Here is an 18754-nt window from a genome sequence, read left to right on the forward strand (position 1 = left end):
AACTCTAATGTAGCCTCCAAATTTTCATATCAGTACTAAATGAAAGTTTACTAACGGGGACTCTACCAATGTCATCACATGGGCACAAAGAAAGAATCAATTGCATGAAAACTTTTAGCCAAATTTGTGAAAACGCTTGGATAATCAAACTTCAGTAAACTGAGCATTCAAGATCCAGAGCAAAAATAACATCAGCAAAGGCCCCACCACAGCAAAGCTTTAGCATAAAAACACTTGGATTCGAGGAGGGCTCTCAAAATGGACAGTTAACAGACTATAGTAAGCCAGATTAAACTGAAAAACTCTTGTGATCATACTTTCAGTATTGTCCAATTGGGGCGGTTTCCAGTTATGAAATCTCCAATGTTCTCAGACAATGCAAAGCCATATATATACCCAGTTTCAAAACTCCCCCATGTCATCATCAACTCACCGAGTCGACTCCACCGAGTTCTTAGCAGTCTATGTTTTGCACTACAATGTCAATCAGAACTCCTTTTACTCAACAGAGTACCTGAGTACTCGACTGCATTGTGCCAAGTAAAGTAGGATTTGCTCTGAGTTACGACATTCCCAATTTTCTCAGTCATCACACGGTATGAGTTACAACAAACCCATGAAATTCCAACTCCCCCATGTCATCGTTGACTTGCCGAGTCAACTAAGCCGAATTCTTATCCGAGTCCTTGTTTTGCCATACAAAGTCAATCAAAACTTCTTTTGACTCTCCCGAGTAGTTGGCCGGGTCAACCAAATACTCGATTGCATTGTGCTGAGTCGACTAGGATTTGCTTTGACTGCACTGTTTCAGTTTCAACACTACAGATACCATATGGCATTTCAAAGGAGTTTATTTATAACCATTTACAACTCGGGAGACTATTTCAATGTCACAAATCTCTCCATAGGAAAAAGTAGATTCAGTCAAGACAGAAAACTCAAATCTTCAAAGAAAATCAGAAAAAAAAAATGGAAAAATATGCTCTGAACACATTGATTTTCTTTCATCTTATGATACAACACCACCATATTCTCTTTCTTTCTGTTATTTTCGTGATCGTGTTTTCTGCCTCTTGCCTAAATGACAAAGGAGTATTTGACAACCATAAAAAGGATTATAAGCTCCCATTTATGGTCTAATTGGAGGTATAGTCTAAAAGAATATTTCAGCGCTTTAGTATGCTCGGCTCAATAACTAAGCAAAATGATTGCCATCACCAGACAGCCAACAGAATAAACCTTTCAAACCACTCTTTTTGTATCACGAGCCGCTGATAAATGATCCTGCAAGACAGAGATGTGGTGTTGGATATTAGTGTGGGAAGTACGTGACATGGATTCATTTTGTAAGAATGTTGTTCGTGTGTCCATGGTCCTGTTTGGTCCGATTTGATACAATTGGTTGGTTGTAACCATAGTCACAAATATTTGTCTCCGGAATTTCTTGGAAAGGGGGTGTATCATGGGATATTTTAATTTTTCTTGTTATTTTAAGATTTATATCGGGAAAAATTGTAAAAAAATTAAAATACATAAAAATATAAATTTAACAAGTCCAACAGAAGTTACATTCCCCACTTTCAAAAAAATAAAAATAAAAAAATTAAGAAAAAAATTATGAAGCCATTCAAAAAAGAAAATGAACAAAACTTGGAATACAAACAATAACGTGAATTTATCTTGATATTATCATGATATTTTTGCTGTAAAAAATATATGAAGATAACTTGATGATTTTTTCAGAATCTTGGGTAATTTGCAGGATTTTGTCCTTTGATAAAAAAAAATCGTGATATTTTCAAAGAGGAAAATGATATGGAAACCAAGAGTAAGACTGATGGGAAAGACCAACAATGAGAATGTGCCATGTGTGGAAAAAAAAAATCTACTTGTTGTTGGTTTTCATAAAGGGCCGGCTTATGTCACTTGTGATGTTGTGGCAAGAACCCATTAGTTTGGTTCCCGGCTCAGTCTTACTCTCGGTTTCACTAGCATTACTCTTTCGAAAACATTGGAGATATTTGTGACTATGATTGGAACTTATTTCTCTGATACCCATCTACATGTTTTGACATTTGCATGACAGGTAAACATGGCAAAGTTCAGCAGTTTATGTGATATTAATCATACCGAGATAAAATCGAATGCCTTTGTCTCCTCTTTCTTTGTGCTGTTTGTTGTACCGAGACTTTGAACGTGATTATTTGTAAGGTGGTAAACGTCCGGAAAGGCAGAAGCATATCCTCCTCCCATATCATTACCTGCAGTGTGCCCGAGTCCACCATTTCCTGGAGCACTAAAATTTCCAAACTGCTGAAAGTTAGACATGGTGGCAAGCAGCTGCTGCTGAGCAGTCAAACTCCCCACTGCACCATAATTGATTGGCTGAGAAGATAAAGCTGAATTAAACATGAGATTGGGAGGTATGTTGTACTGCATAGGCCCCAAAGGAAACAAAGGGTTTGGGTATGAGGGGTTCGGGCTGTGATTTTGCGAACCTAGAACACCATTGAAAGCTTCACTTGAAGCATGATGGCTCGATTGATTGCTTAGATCTAAAAAGGAGGCATCAGAAAAAGCCCCACCTATGGCTCCTTGCTTCTTGTACTCCGGGGCCGTTAAACCAGCCATCAAATCATTCATATCCTTCTTCTCCGGTAAGGGTTCCGGTGGAGGTTGGTCAGAGTTGGAATTGAAAACATCGAACAATTCAGCCCTGTAATTGTTTGTTGGCATATTATACTCATTACTGGGAATCTTATCATCTATGGTTAATCCTGAAAAAAGGTCATCAACACGTTCTCTATCATCGGCAGTGTGAAATGATACATTGGCAAATGGGTCATCTTCCTTTCTATTTTCACTAGTGCTTACACCAGTGACCAAGTTATCTCCAAACAGATCATCAACTACATGAGTGGATGATGTCAAATTGGTAATGCTTGGATCAATTTGCTTTTCGGTAGAATCTTCCCTTCCATAATCATCTGGATCACCAGTGTCTATCAAGTCGGGCATCTGAACAATCGTAGTTGTCTCGGTTTTGGTAATGCTTTTTGCCTTTGTAGCCTGCTCTCCATCCAAAAGGCCTAGGACCTATCAATTAAATGCCAGAAAATAATCATGTTACTCAAATTTGACCAATGAAAGTCAGATAGATATAGGTTCCTTCTGTTGAAAGCTTTCCAACCTAAGCAAAACATAACCATGAGGTGCAATAGAAAACATCTGATTGACCTACGATAGAAAAGGTGCAACAGAAAAACAGAAAAAATGCTAAAAAAATGTTCGATAGAATAGTATGACAATCTGAATAAAATAATGCAGACCTGCAAGTAATTTAATAAAGAAGGATCGCACATGCTTGCCTACAGTGCCATTAGGTGCTGAAGTTATAGCTCAACATTCCAAAAAGAGGGTTACATATGCAGCACAGTAATTCTATAAAACAAATAATGGTTTCAAGAAACCCTGTTGGGAATCGAAGAGAACATCGTATTCACATTAAAATAAAATAAGGACAGGTCAAGAAGTATTAAGATGGAGGAATAAAATCTATTCATATTAAAATAACTTAGATACATCTCAGTATATATCCAGTTGTAACAGGGTACCATATTGGAACGTGCATGCATACATGTACACGCAAATGAGCTTGAGTGCAAACCCGTTTATCACAATGACAAAACCTTGGATCCCTGAAACATCTCAGCTTAAGTTTTTAATGAGAAATCTTGTATGGAGTTTTTATACGATGTCTGCACGTTGATGCACGTAATCAGGGTGCCACCCTTGATATTTGATCCAATGACAGCCTCTGAAAAAGTCGCCTGTCATTGGATCAAATATCAAGGTGGCACCTACTTAGTACCCCCAACCCACCCCAAATAATAATAATAATAATAAATTATGGACAGCAATAGGCGAACACCATATAATTTCACATCTTGTACATAACATATTCTTTTCAGAAGGAAAAAATCCAACTGATTCATTTTGATTACCTTTTATTGACGAGCATAATAGCAGACAAAAAGTAAATAACAGCTTACCAACCTATAAGACAAGTAAATTTACATCCGTAGGAAGTCATCATAATTGAGTAGATAATTATTTATTAAAACTATTTCTAGCCACTGAAGTGAATTGTCTTAAAAATAAGGCATAAGAACAATAACAAGGGGCAAATTTCGGAAACAAATAGGCGAGCCAAAAACAGCAGAAAGATTTGTTAAAATGCATTCACATTGGGATGGAAAGTTTCACAGAAGATATCAAGCATGCCAAGCCTTTTTTTAATCAACTAATACCCTTGTAGGGATTAATATTGAAAGATATGATAATATGAACAGTTCCGCTAAACGAACGTTCATCACCCAATCAAAGTGAACCAAAAACATACAAGCTCAAAATGACTGCTTCTAATACTTATCAAGGAAAATTGATGAAACTGGTCCTTCTTAGACTCTAATAGAATTTTTTTCACTGTTTTTTGTCAACCCTTCATAAACCAAGACGTTGTTTAAAGATTCATATGAATGATTTGGAAATTCTGTAAATTGCCCTCCCACAGCAATTGGTTAACTGTGAAACTAACTGCCCTCAGGCAGGCAGAGGTATAAACAGGATACATCATTATTATTGTTTACGCCCACGTGGCAGCTGAAATTAACTGAGGTTGGGCACATGCACAAGAGCATGTTTATAGGTTGTAAACCAAACATAAGTATTATAAATGTTTACCTACTTGTTTTATTGACTTAATTAACATCCTAGATACAAAATGTGTATAATAATGGCAATTCAGATGTACTATGATTGCTGAAACCAAAGAAATCAGACATAGGCATCCAAAACATCAAGTTTAATGTATCTAGCAAAGTGACTAACAAAGATTCATACCTTGTTTGCCTTTTCCCTCAAAGAAGCTTGGGGTGACTCAGAACATTTGACTACAGCATCTCTGTTCTCACTAAAATAAGATCCTATAGTAGCAAAATGTGCATGATCTTTTTTTCTCAAAATTGACTCAAGTACACACACAGCCTTCATGCGGACCTGAAAAGAGAAATTAAACCCAAAACAAGCCTTATTAGATCATTGTGTGAAATGAGCTGGTTGATATGCAGGCATAAAGATGGGCTGTCCATAGTTGAATAGACCATCAAGTAGACAGTTACCAGTGATTGTGCCAACAGAACTCGAGAGCGAAAACGGACCCAAGGGATAATGCAAAATTCCTCCCAAAATGGGTACTATCGGGTCGGGTGAATTAGATAATAGACTTTTGGCATCCAGCCTTGCTTAAACTGTTGTACGTAGTAGAAAAAATGTTCAATAAATATATAATTAGACTAGCAGCTCCAATCTAATCATAACAAACTAGGATCTCCATTCTCAAGCTGCACAGCACGAAATCAAGCCACAAGAAGAGGCAAAGCCGAATGAGAGCCATTTTATATGCCCATCACCGTCATCTAATCATGAACGGACAGTGGTCAAGTGTATGTGTAATCACCTACTTGAGTAGGCCTCAATTTTCTCCCATTTTTTCTTTTCTTTTTGCTTTGAGATGGGAAGGAGTGTCTGTGGATAGCCATGTTATTAAGAAAACCATCAAATATATATTTCAAATTCCTCGTTTGGATAATATGTTGGATCTTTTTAGGCTACTGATATTGGCACTACCATGTTTTAATAATTGCACAAACACAACTTGTCTTTTCTTCTTTAATTGGCTTTTGTGAGCCTTTTGGGACCTGTAATAACCCTTTACAGTTGTTTAAAAATTAAAAGACAGTATGAGTTGTTGCAATTAGCAAAACATGGTAGTGCCAACAGCAGTAGCCTCTTTTTATAGTAAATTTGTTTAGTCTATTTTGTTTATATTCTTGTTCATAGCCAAAGTTCGTAACATATTCATAATCTCCATCAAGTGATGGAGATTCTTCAAAAGGAAAAAGTTTAAATAGACTTGAAAAGTCTAAATTCATGTGACCAAAATTATCTTCCTTGGCGATGTAGTGTCTTCCGATGGGGTGAAGGTTGATCAAGAAAAGGTGAGCAATTCTAGAGTAGCCTACGCCTACAAAAGTGTCTGATGTACATAGTTTCCATAGGAAGCCAACATTCTATCAATGCTCATAAGAAATTTCTTTGAATTTTTTTTTTTTTTGCTCATAAGAAATTTCAGCATCACATTGACTGAATGCATGAAGAAGGGACCAATTATTTGGTCTAAGACAACAGATAGGAGTTTTCAACCACTGAAGAAGCAGATCACCGAGGCACCTATACTTGCACTTCCCAACTTTGAAAAGATATTCGAACTGGACTATGATGCATCACAAGTAAGAATCAGAGCTGCTTTTAGCCTAAGGGGCGCCCAATAGCTTTCTATAGTGAAAGATTAAACGATGCACAAGAGCAATATTCAACACATGAAGTTGAGTTCTATGCTATCGAACAAGCTTTGAAGCATTGTAGAAAAGAACTTACTAATTGTGAGTTCGTTTTTATTTTAACCATAAATAACTAAGGTACTTGAATTCTCAAAAATAAAAATCGATAGTTGGCATACCAAGTGGAGTGTTTTCCTTCAAGAATACAATTTTTGGCTCAAACACAAATCGAGAGCACAAAACATGGTGGCCGATTCTTTGTAGGGGTGCGACTTGGGTCAGGCAAAACCCAAACCTGATAGATTCATCCCGGTTTCGGCTCGAGTTGGGTTGGCATTTCCTCACATTGGATTGGGTTAGGGTTGGGAAATCCCAGCCCAAATTAATTTCAGGTTGGATTAGGTTTGAAACCTTGGGCAACCTGACCCAACACCCTCCCCTAATTTTTTTTGTATTTTGTTTCTTTTTTTGCCCCCGAGCCATCATGAACCCAACCCAACTCAATTTGGGAAATCGAGTTTCATGAGTTGGATTAGGGTTGAGAGATTTAGAGGTAGGTTGGGTTAGGTTAGGATTGACCCTTCTCAACCCGAGGCTTGGGTTGGGGTGGATTAGGATTAAGGTAACACTGCCATAGGTTGGACTAGGGTTGGCCTCAACCCGACCCACCCAAGCCTGAGTTGCATCCCTAATTCTTTGTGATGCAGAAGCGAAGGTAGGAAACTAGAGAAGAAAAATCATCTACGAAAATTAAGATCTCCCTATGACTAGATTTAAGAATAAACTGTTTTATGCAATAGAATAGACGAACATGATCCAGACTTTATAGATTCAAGATAACAGGCTAGAACAACAGGTTGTAATAAGGTTGTTTATATGACTTGAATGCAACAAGAATAGATGAAACAATGCATATTAAAAATAAGGCTCTAAACATTCACATCTAGATGAAATACTGGTGCAGAAATTTTGCCATTGGAGATGAAGTTCAAATAGGATATAGAGGAAAGAAGGTTTGGAGGATGAGAAGATAGAATGACTGGAAGATGACAAGAAAATGAATAGAGAAAAAACATGTGATCTATAATGGAGAACAAGCAAAAATTCAAAGAGAACTTGCATGCATATAAGTACCTGCAACCAGATAAGTAGAAAAGATAATTATGCCAGAGTCGCACTAGCAGAACCCTAGGCATCACACCATGGTTCAAGGCCTCAGACCATGGAGAAGAAGCCTTCATCCTATGTTTGCATGCTATGTGCAAAAAAAGTACCAGGTCTTACACACAAAGGCTCTCTTCCACAACTTCTTGACTTAGACTCCTAATTAAATTAGAACACTTCAACTCTAGCATTAGTCCAACTACTTAAACAAATAAAACCTACCCTAAAGGATTTCATAACGTATCCTCTAGAAACTTCTAGGAATTCTCAATTCAATAATAAACTCATGAAAAAGAGAAGTAGCCAGCAAAATAGGTCGTAGACCTGTACTGCTAACAGTAGTCATGACCTAGTGTCCATGTGGGCCCAATCTCATCATTGAACCTCCAAACAAATGTTTGGGCTTTGACTACTTTGCCCTTTCTAATTGCACCACAAGAAAAGGCAAGTCAAGAACAAGAAAAGAGATCTTGGAGACAAGATTCAAACAGCCACCTCCAGCTTTGTGATTTCAACTGCGGCCTTCTTTGCTGACTGGGACAATCTTGGCTGATATGGTAGGGGATCATCTTGAATGGAAAAATAGCCCTTTCTGTTGTACTTTTAAATTTGATCCCTGTCATCTCTACCCGACTTTAAGAGACTTGACTCTGCTGAGTAAATAGAATGGTAGTGGCCACAGAGATCTGGTTTAATATGCTAGAATTTTTTGACAGTAATCCTAGTACAATAAGAGAATGGTCAAACTCTCAATCAAACAAGATACTTTTGAAAATCACCGCTTCTAGTGAACGCAAATTAATCAGCAAGCACATGTTCTACTCATTCTTTAACCTTAAGAACTTGTGGTAGATGAACAGCCCGCTCATCATTCATTGCAGTACAACCAGGACCATGATAAAGAATTAAGTCCTTCCCATTGAATAAGGACAAATAGCCCTGTCACTAGACTGCTCTAGGGGACTCTGCCAAGGTGATCCCATATCTCCTTTCGTCTTTGTTATTGTGGTAGAAACTTTGAGTAGGCTTACGGATGCAGGAAGAAAGATAAGAATTCTGAACGAGATACAGGTGGGTCAAAACAGGGTCGAGGTGTCTCACTCGCAGTTTGCAGATGACACCTTGTTATTTTGCTCTCCGAACCCGCTGCAGGTGCTCAATCTTAAGGCCATTCTCCAATGGTATGAATTAATCACTGGTCAAAGATCTAATTTCCACAATTCCCGCTTTTGTGCTCTAAATATTGAGGAGAGGTTGGCTGAGAGTCTAGCTTCTATTATGGGCTGTCATCTGGATCAGCTTCCCTGCTCGTATTTGGGATTTACCACTTGGCAAAAGTAGATCTAAAAAGCTATTTTGGGATTTTATTTTTTATTTTTTTTGAAAATTGAATTTCATTAATTTCAATAGGTTTAGCTAGGGACAAGATGTCCCACATGTCCCACAGCTTACATTTCATAAAAACGATCCGAAGACCTATTACAAGGTACTTTTAAATGGGGGGATTAGACAATGATACTATTATTGTAGATTCTCGCAGGATCCCTTCCTTAGCCAAAGCATCTGCCGTCGCATTTGCTGATCTCTTATGCGCTCTATCTTCGGCTTCAGTAAAACCAACAGGTCTAATATTTCCGCGATCAGCCCTTGAATCCTCCAAGGACCCTTATATTTGTTTGATGCCCAGCTTACTACATTGGCTGAGTCACCTTCCACTATCAGGTGGCTTAGGGCGTGTCCTTGGGCCCATCGAAGACCAAAAAGGACAGCTTTAACTTCGGCTTCATTCGCGTCACATTCCCAGCCGGTCCGGAGTAAGACATGATTGTTGTTCCTTTATCTTACCTGATGAGGCCCCCAATCCCAGCCTTCCCTGGATTGCCTATCGAGCTCCCATCGAAATTCAGTTTAAACTTTAAACCATCCCGGCGGTGGTGGTTTCCGTTTGGGCTGGGGCTTAGTCCTGATAGTTCTTTCCCATATTACTATCCACCAATTTTGCAAGATGTCGCCAATGCCAAAAGGAATTCTCCTCTTTGTTTTTGCCCAAGAGATGATTTCCACTTTGACGTCCGATGCCACCCGACTCATGCTTCTATTTTGCTCCTCAAAAATGCGTCTATTCCTTTCTTTCCAGATATTCCAGACAATACTATAGGGGATTGCTTTCCATAACAATCTGCCAAAGTCTCCAAAGGGACCATTGCTCCAATGTAGTAATACACTTCTGATAGAGCGTGGCTTGCATAGCCTTGATCCATAATTGCGAGGAGAATGGGAAGTGCAACATTAAGTGGTTTAAAGTTTCTTCTGGACACATCTACTAGCCAATTGGATCTTTCCTTTTTGAAGTCGGTCACAGGTGTTGATTCGCTTGTGGGCTACCGTCCATGAAAAGGCCACCACTCTTGGAGGAGGCAAGGAGTTCCATACTTTACTTGTTGAGAAGCCTCTACCTTTATTAATTGCAGCAAAAAACGACTTCGCTGAGAATTCTCCATCTGACTCTAAGGTCCATACTCTCTCGTCTTCCTTGAAATTTGAGCAATAAATGGTCTATAACTGAGGATGTGCTTTTTAGCGACATTGTGGGTTTTGTGGAAAGAAAGAAATGCAAGGGTATTCGAAGGAGTGGCTAAAACCCCTTACTTTTTGTTTATCAAAGTCATTGCACTTGTTATTGCTTCAATGAAAACACTTCCTCTATTTAGATTTACCTCGGCTTGGGAAGGGTGGAAGGAAGCATGCAATAATTCGGAGAGGAGGGAACAATTTGTGCAAAATTGGGAAGAGCCCCCCCCCCCCCCCCCCCCCCCACGGCGGTCTGTTTGTTCAAACTCAACGTTGATGGGTCAAGTTTGGGAAATCCCAGGCCGACAGGAATTGGAGGAGTTTTAAGAGGGGCCAATAAAGAGGTCACTTGGGCTTTTTCTAACCCGATTGGTGTAACTGATGCTAGTGAAGCGGAAGTCAGAGTTGCCTATCAAGGCATCAAACACTTAAGTAGGGAGCTTTTGGATAAAACAATAGTGGAAGGCGATTCTTCAAATATCATTAGATGGTTAAAAGGGTCCACTGTTCCTCCTTGGCGGTTTGCGCAATATTTTGATGAAATCCAAGACAAGATAGGGGAATCTTCATTGGTATTCAAGCATGTCAAGAGATCGGTGAACAATGATGCTGATTGTATTGCTCGCCAAGGCGTAGGGAGGGAGAGATTGGAGATGTTCGATTTCCTTCCCCCTTGAGTGTTGTATTATTTTTTCTATTTCCTTTGTTTTCATATCATTATGTATGTTGGTTGTACGACCCTCTCAGTCTTCTTCCACTTTATTAATGAAAGCAGTTACTATTAAAAACAACAACAAAGCAATATTATGCTTCATGACATTTTTCTTTGGTGGTAGCCAATAATATCAATCTTCAACTATTGCTATCATCTTATCCCTCTCAAAGTGCTCAGAAGACCCTCCTACATGCAACTCCCAAATTAGTTGTTCTTTAAATTAAGTATTAGGCAAACATAGACAAGTATTCTTAAAAAGATACACATCATGTGCGAAAAGGTGGGATAATCATTTTTCTGCCCTGTTGTCAAAGCGCTACAAATGACCCAAAAATCATGGTCACGTCGTATTCTCGCTTCAACCGCACAAGCCCAACAATCTTCACTAACATCTAAAGAAGAATATATACTTTTTGGCCCAATGCATCACCTGCCCAATTCTCTACCCCAGCCGTGTGTTGAGAACAAAATTTAAATCCTGAAGATATGCACTCCATTTGGCAGGTTTACGGTCCAACTTGTTCTATGAGTGCTGAATAGAGCACAAATTCTTTATGGACTACATAACAATGTCAATAATGAAGTGCCTTCATTATTGCATAGAACTCCTTGTAGTGGGTAGAATACATCTAATTCGCTTCATTGAGTTTCTCAATAAAATAGAAAACTAGGTGACACACCAGGCAGCTCCTCCTATACCCACATTAGATACATGGCAAGCAACTTCAAAGACCTTATAGAAGCCTGAAGTTGTACGACTGTTGTTTCTGTTATTAATTTCTTTCTCTCTTCACAAGCTTTGGTTGATGCCCGGGACCAAGCGAATTTACCCTTCTTCATGTAGTTCGTGATTGAAGCCATAATTGTGCTGGAAATTCTGAACAAACATATGGTAGAAAGTCGTTACTCCATGAAAACTTTGAACCTCATGGATATTAGTGGGAACAAACCAATCAATTATGGCTTTCTCTTTATCTAGATTGGATCTGCTTATATGCCACAAGACAAAACAACAAAGCCAAGGAATGCAATACTTGGACTCGTGAGAGAACAATTTTTTAGGTTGACGCAAAGCTTCTCTTGGTGGAGAACCCTCATTACTTGTTGTATATGTAGAAGGAATTCTTCCTTGGTCTTACTATAAACATGGATATCATCAACGTAAACCACAAGAAAGTAACCAATTAAAGGACGAAATACATGTGTCATGGCCCGCATAAAAGTACTGCATTGGTGACACCAAAAGGCATCACCAACCACTCCGAAAGTCCATCCTTTGTCAAGAAACAGTCTTCCATTCATAACCTAGCTTGAACGATTTCTGATGATAACCACCGATTTTGGTGAAGATGGATGATCCATATATCATATCCAGCACATGATCTAGCCATGGGAAAGGAAAAACAATACTTGACCGTGATCTTATTGATGACAATGGCTACCCACACACATCCTCCACAACCCATCTTTCTTAGGTATCAATAAGGCAATAACTGCACATGAGCTGAAGATCTCACAAATAAAACCCTCAAGTCGAACCAGACTAGATTTAAGAATAAATTGGCTTATACAATAGAATAGACAAGAACAATGTTCGTGCTTATTCGATTTAAGATAACAAACTGGAATGACAGGTGGTAACAAGGTTGTTTAAGGGACGTGGAGATATGTTTGCTAGAAGCACTAGCAAAATCCTGAGCATCACACCATGGGTCAAGGCCTCACACGTTGGAGAAAAAGGTTTCAAACCATGTTTCAAGCTATGTGCAGAAAAGCCTTCCATTCAATCATAATATCTGAATTTTGATGGCCCTAGGCCTTAGATATATAGACACTCTTGCACGATTTCTTGACTTAGACTCCTAACCAATTAAAACACTTCAATTCTAGGAATAGTCCTACTTGATTTGAACAAAGAAAATCTACCCTAAATGACTTCATGACTAATCCTCCAGCAACTTCTCAACTAAATAAAAAAACTCACGAAAAAAAGAAATAGCCAACAAAATATGTCTTAGACTTGTATTCCCAACATGACCTAATGTCCATCTGGGCCCATTTCATCATCAAACCTCCAAACAGGTGTTTGGGCTTTACTAGTTTGTCCTTTCATACCTATTGTAGGTTTAATATAATCCCTATCGCGTTGCGTATGTAATGTCACTACTAAGTACCTTGTGTGAACTTGCATGATTTGAAATCGTTAAGGAGTGCTTTGAGTCTGCCAATGTCAATACAAAGTACCTTGTTGTTTGAACTTGTGGGATTTGAAATGGTTACAAAGAGCTTGAACTAAACCTTGAGTGTGCGAATGTCACTACTAAGTACCTTGTTGGTTGAACTTGTGGGATTTGAAATAGTTAAGGAGAGTTACAAATTAACCCCTATTTTATAAGACCTTGGAGACAGCGAGAGTGGGCAGCATTCTAAGTTTCATGGCAGCCAGTTATGTATTCTTCAAAGATCTTTGTATTATGATAAGCACAAAATACAACATTGTATACACCACTTCCTATTGACTCTTTACCTTAGAAACATCTATCTATGGATGATTTATTACTTGTTGGCTTTGGATATTATATGGGTGATTTATCTTTCAACTAAGTGGTTCGTTTGAATGCAATTTTAAGTTACTACGTTATTGGTGTAGGACAAATCACACTTACATGGGGTTATCTAGAAAATGGAACGAGGGTGAAAAACTATCAGTTTTGGGCGCCCAAGAATATGAAAAGAATAATAACGAAAGTGGCGTAAATCTGGACAGCATGCAACTCTTATGATTCGGCCACAAAAATATGACTAGACAGAAGAGATTTTAAGATTATCCAAGAGTAAATTTAATCATATAATCAATCTACATATTTGTGAGCAATTAGCAAGAATATCAAGAAGTCACAATTCTCACAATTAGAAAATTCCAGCACCCCCACAGAATGTATACCAATCCCTTGTACAAAATATCACAAGGTCTCAAAACATTAGCAACATGCCTATGAGGAAGATTCTGGACCTCAAAAAGGGCTTTTCAGTAGGTTTAGAGGTGTGCAGACACAAGCAGGGAAGTTATAGATTTATGTCGGAATGGTGTAGACAGTTGTGGTGGGGAATATGAGTGAAAGAATAGGTAAAAATAAAGAGTTTGGGTCCTAAAATAGGTGATTATATTAGAAAAGTATTTCTATCATGTTTATAATAGGTTTGGAGGGGTGCAGACGTATCCTGAGAAGCGTAGACATATGCCGAAAAGGTGTAAAATTAGTTTTGGGACAAAACGATCGCGTGCAGGGTATAGATGGATTCGAATGGTGTTTCTAATGTAGGAAATTTTTTAATAATGAGTAATTTAGGGGTTTTGGGTAGAGGATGGGTGAAAAGTAATGCAAGAGCAGAAGGAGTAGTAGAGTGAAACTAATATCAAATATTTGGCATATTTACTTATTGATTTCATTCCCAGTTCATTTCGTGGACAGAGGTAAATTTGCCAATCAAATTGAGACCGGTTGGCTGAAAACCTATTTTGCACAATAAACCTCATCCAAGATATTTGAGAATGGTTAAACTAGAAATAGGAGTATAAGAGCATGCCTGCCACAAATGTGACTGGAGTTTTGACTCCAGTGCCTGACTCAAAGCCATTGCATCCAGTTTTGAGGCCTCCACAAGGAAAACCTGAATGGCGTCACGAGTGGGTTGCAAACGCACACCGCCAGATGTAACAATAGTCTCCAACAGCCTCTCCTCACGACTCTTTGCGCCTGTATGAGTTGAGCCAGAATCCCCATTCACTATTTCTGCAGTGCTTGGTCTTGAATCCTGACTCCAAGTTCCAGCAGTCACATTCTTAGAGGCCCCAGAAGAGACCAAGTTTCCCCCAGAATGTTCATCCCTCTCGTATCGATCTGAGCTATCAATTTCTGTAGTAAGTGACCTTCTTAGATTTGGGCTCTTGTAGCTCCCATTGTCATTTTTCCTCAGTGAATGAGCTGCAGTAATTGTACTCAATCCCTGTCTAATTGAAGCGCTTCCAAGACCGACTACCTCACTAAGAAATGACTTCTTATCTTCCATTGGCATCTCAAAATTTGTATTCCCAAAACCTTGAATCCGCCTATTGATATCTTCAGTCGGTGCCGGCTTGTTGTCCTCGGAAGCAAAAATTGCAGTGATTGCCTCATGAGCAGTGTCCCGAACCGCCTTATTAAGAGCATCTGCCTTCAAAGGATCCAATTGGCCCTTATAATGAAATAACTGGCGTATCGCAGCTGAATGACGTTGCATTTCTCTCTTGAATTCCACACCGGATTTTCCCACTGAATATTTGATCAGCCTCAGAGCCTACATGAATACAAGTGAAAAAGGTCCCAAGGTTTCTTAGATACATAAAGTGACAGATGCAAATGACATTCTAAGAAATGCTTGAGTTCCTAGCAATAGTTTCTCATGGTGAGATGACTTTTTGCCTGCCTTATATTTTTTCCTTCATAATTTTTTGCTCAATGTTGCAAAGCAAAATGCAGTTTGCATCAGAAAACGAGAACTTAAGGCCCTGTTTAGATCCCAAGAAAAAACAAATCTTCTGATGGAATTTTTTTTTCCTTGGTAAAATTTTTGTTTCCACAATTTAGAGGGAAATGATATGATTATGGTTAATGTAGAGGGATATCATTATAAATTGAATTTTCCTCTAAATAAAATTAAGCATGGTCGGTTGTGTGAAATTAGTAAGCAATTTTAGAGTTTTTCTTTCATTTTCAAACTTTTCCAGAAAATTCCCACAATCCAAACAGTGCCTAAAGGTTTTCAATGAAAAAAAAAGAAAAGAATCATGCACATGGAGATGACATAAGTTACATTCAAATCATAGAGATCCTTGTGACGAGTAAGTATATTAGAACCTGAATGTTATAAGCTAAAAACTGGATGCTATAAGCTAAAACCTGGATTTTATAATCCATGTATCGTAAAATCTAGGTTTCAGCTTATAAAATCCAGATTTTAGCTTGTAAAATCCAGGATTTTACAATCCTGGATAATAAAATACGTGTATGATCATGGATTTTACAAGCTAAAACCTAGATTTTAAAATGATGGTTTTATTTTACCAATATTGATTTATAATCTTAGATTGTAAAATCCAGGTTTTAGCTTATAAAATCAAGGTTTTAGTTTGTACTATCCATGATTTTACAATCCTGGATTATAAAATCCATCTATCCAACTAATAGAGATCCTCGTAATAATTACTACATTAGAAGAACGGAAAAGAGCAATTAAAGAAAAAGAATGAAAGAAATTCTATACCTTTTGCTTGACGATAGGGCTGTTATGATCAACACGTTTCAATATAAATTCCGAAACTTCTTTCACAATACTGATGTGAGAATTACGAAGCAGCTCGCAAATTTCCTCTAATTTATAAACAGGAGCGACCTTATCTTCATCCGATGTAACACCATCGATCATTCGAGATCTCCAGTAAGATTCAACAGCTCTTCTACTCGAATCCATGGCGCCAAATCACAAAACCTAATTTTTATTACCTTTGAAATCTAATTATACTAGTGATCCAAATCAATGAGAACAAAACTTTCGAAAGGTGAAATTAGGGTTTCGGAATTGGATTTGAGTAGAAATATTAAGTCTTCTGAAATTAGGGATCGAAGATTTCTAGGGCACAAATTGAACAGAAATAGGATTTTTTTTAGGAATTTGAGGGTAATTGGGTGCAAAAAAACGGTACAGATAGGAAAAAAGTAGATCTGGTCAGAGAAAATGAAGGGCAAATTCGTAATTAGGGCTTTGGGTTGGAGCAAATTTGAAGGAAATTTTGTGAGAGAGAGAGAGAGAGAGAGAGAGAGAGAGAGAGAGAGATTTAGATGGTGTTGAGGAGGCAAAAAGCTTTACGCAGGACTAGCGAGACTGCGCCGTGCACCGACCAGAGGTGCACACGGTAAGAGGGTAATTAACGGAGGTTGTTAGGATTCGCGTAATTTAGCTACACATAGTTGATGGAGCTAAAATGTTCCACCGAGTCCTGATACTTTGTCACTTTGGCGCGTCCGCTAGGAGGCAATGATAAATTCGCGCCCCCACTAGGATAATTCGCGCCCCTTGAACGTGAATTGACATCAGAAAAGCGTTCAAGTCTGCCACAGTGCGAGATTATCATGACCCTAAAAACAATTAAAGAATAACTTTGGTGTTGTTTCTTTATTTGATTGATTGCAAGTTTGTTTTTGTTAAACATTCCAAGTTTCTGGCAGAATGTTATTAAATTTTATTTTGATTCATGTTTGTTTTGACTCCTCAAAATATAATGCAATGTCAAAGTAGCTGGTAATATTTTAAAGGGATTGCAATAAAAATAATGTATTCCTCATGTGTTTTTCAAAAGAAATAAAAAATTAAAATAAATATAAAAGAGGAATGATAAACTGAAGGGCGCCCTTGGTAAATGGCATGGAAAAGGGCACCCCATTAGATCCACATAATTAACACCCCCACCCCGCGCGCGTACACACAAATTGTTCGAGAAAGACTACTTTGGGAAGATATCTGGTGTCTGCTTTTCCTTTTAAATAGAGAGCACGGTTTTAAATTTCGACCAAAATCTGAAATTTTGGATTTCGGTGAAGCCCGAAACGAAATGGTACCAAAACCAAATTTCTGAAAATTCGGAATTTAGTCGAAATTTATAATTAAATAATAATTTTTTATTCTGTTAACTAATTTCGATCAAAATTTCATCCCAAAAATCTCAGATTTCGTGGGGCAATACCAAATTTTCTCCCGAAATTTCAGTTTCAGATAACTCCGAAATTTTAGCCGAAACCGAAATTTTAAACCATGATAGAGAGAGAAAGGTAATATTGCATCGTAGAACCTTCTCTCTGATGAAGTGGTAATCCATTTCAATATGCTTTGAACGAGCTTAAAATATTTCTAATAGATAGAATAGAACTAACTCCGCCTGTTCTTTTCGCAGCCTATCCCAAGCCAGGATAAAGGAGGAGTGGCGTCAGGCTGGCAGCCAGCTGAAAAACTTTGCCACTCTTCTATAAAATAAATCCTATAGAAAATTCGTTGGGGCGTAACTCTTAGCGATATTTTACCTTCTTCATGAATTTTTTGCAGAGGATTCATTTAGCTGACCCCAACTAGTTTGGGACAAAAGCTTTGTTGAGTTGAGATAGCATAGAATTCTCATTATCGCAGTATAGCCCAATAGAATAGTCTCCTTGCTTTTTGATGTCCAAAATGAGTTGCATTAGCCACGGAAATGTGTTTCTTTTCATGCACCACGATATCACTTCTAAACCTTAGTTGTATATGTAACCGGTAGTGGATCTTTGAATTAGATAATTCTCCTGTATAATTTGTGTCATTAAACCCAACTATCTCACTTTAGACATCATTTTCACAAGTCCAAAATCAATTGTACCTTTTACATTAGACAAAGATTCACAGAATTGCTTCCACATGCAGCATCCTCGGACTCCGCATAAACTCCCAACTAGCTGTTGATACATGGTTGAGTCCTTCAATGGTTCCCCACATCTTTTATCAACTGAAGCCCTGTTCGTTTGAGATTGTGAAAACCGATTATGAGCCCCAAACCTATTATCAGACTCAAATTTAAATGTAATTTTTAGTACAGTAATAGGTTTTGAGCTCACAAGAGGTTGTCACAATCTCAAACGAACAGGCCCTGAACTAGTTTGCTTTTCTTGAGATAAAAGTAGCCTTAGAAAATGAGATGTACAAGCAAAAATAAAGAGGAAGATGGAGTCAAACTGCTGTTTGTAAATCTGTTTATCCGAACAGCAACCTTGATCAGATGACCCTAAGCCCTTGACCCATCAACCGTCGATCAAGTCTTGTTTAGGGTTTAGCGGAGAAA

General features: G+C 38.2%; 1 protein-coding gene across 1 annotated transcript; it reads right to left on the reverse strand.

The window, feature by feature from the left end:
• Window positions 1-835: 835 nt before the first annotated feature.
• Window positions 836-16734, reverse strand: LOC143845477 (protein MODIFIED TRANSPORT TO THE VACUOLE 1-like). The gene is made up of 5 exons (XM_077353841.1): window positions 16156-16734; window positions 14440-15189; window positions 4903-5058; window positions 2131-3096; window positions 836-1284 (listed from the first exon to the last, which is right to left on the reverse strand). Exons 1-5 carry the CDS (start codon window positions 16360-16362, stop codon window positions 1243-1245), a joined length of 2121 nt encoding a protein of 706 aa, XP_077209956.1. The 5' UTR covers window positions 16363-16734; the 3' UTR covers window positions 836-1242.
• Window positions 16735-18754: the final 2020 nt, after the last annotated feature.

The sequence above is a fragment of the Tasmannia lanceolata genome, unplaced genomic scaffold, assembly GCF_043159265.1.
Source record: "Tasmannia lanceolata isolate RefF3 unplaced genomic scaffold, GAP_Taslan_0.1 ptg000015l, whole genome shotgun sequence".
Classification (NCBI taxonomy): Eukaryota; Viridiplantae; Streptophyta; class Magnoliopsida; order Canellales; family Winteraceae; genus Tasmannia; species Tasmannia lanceolata.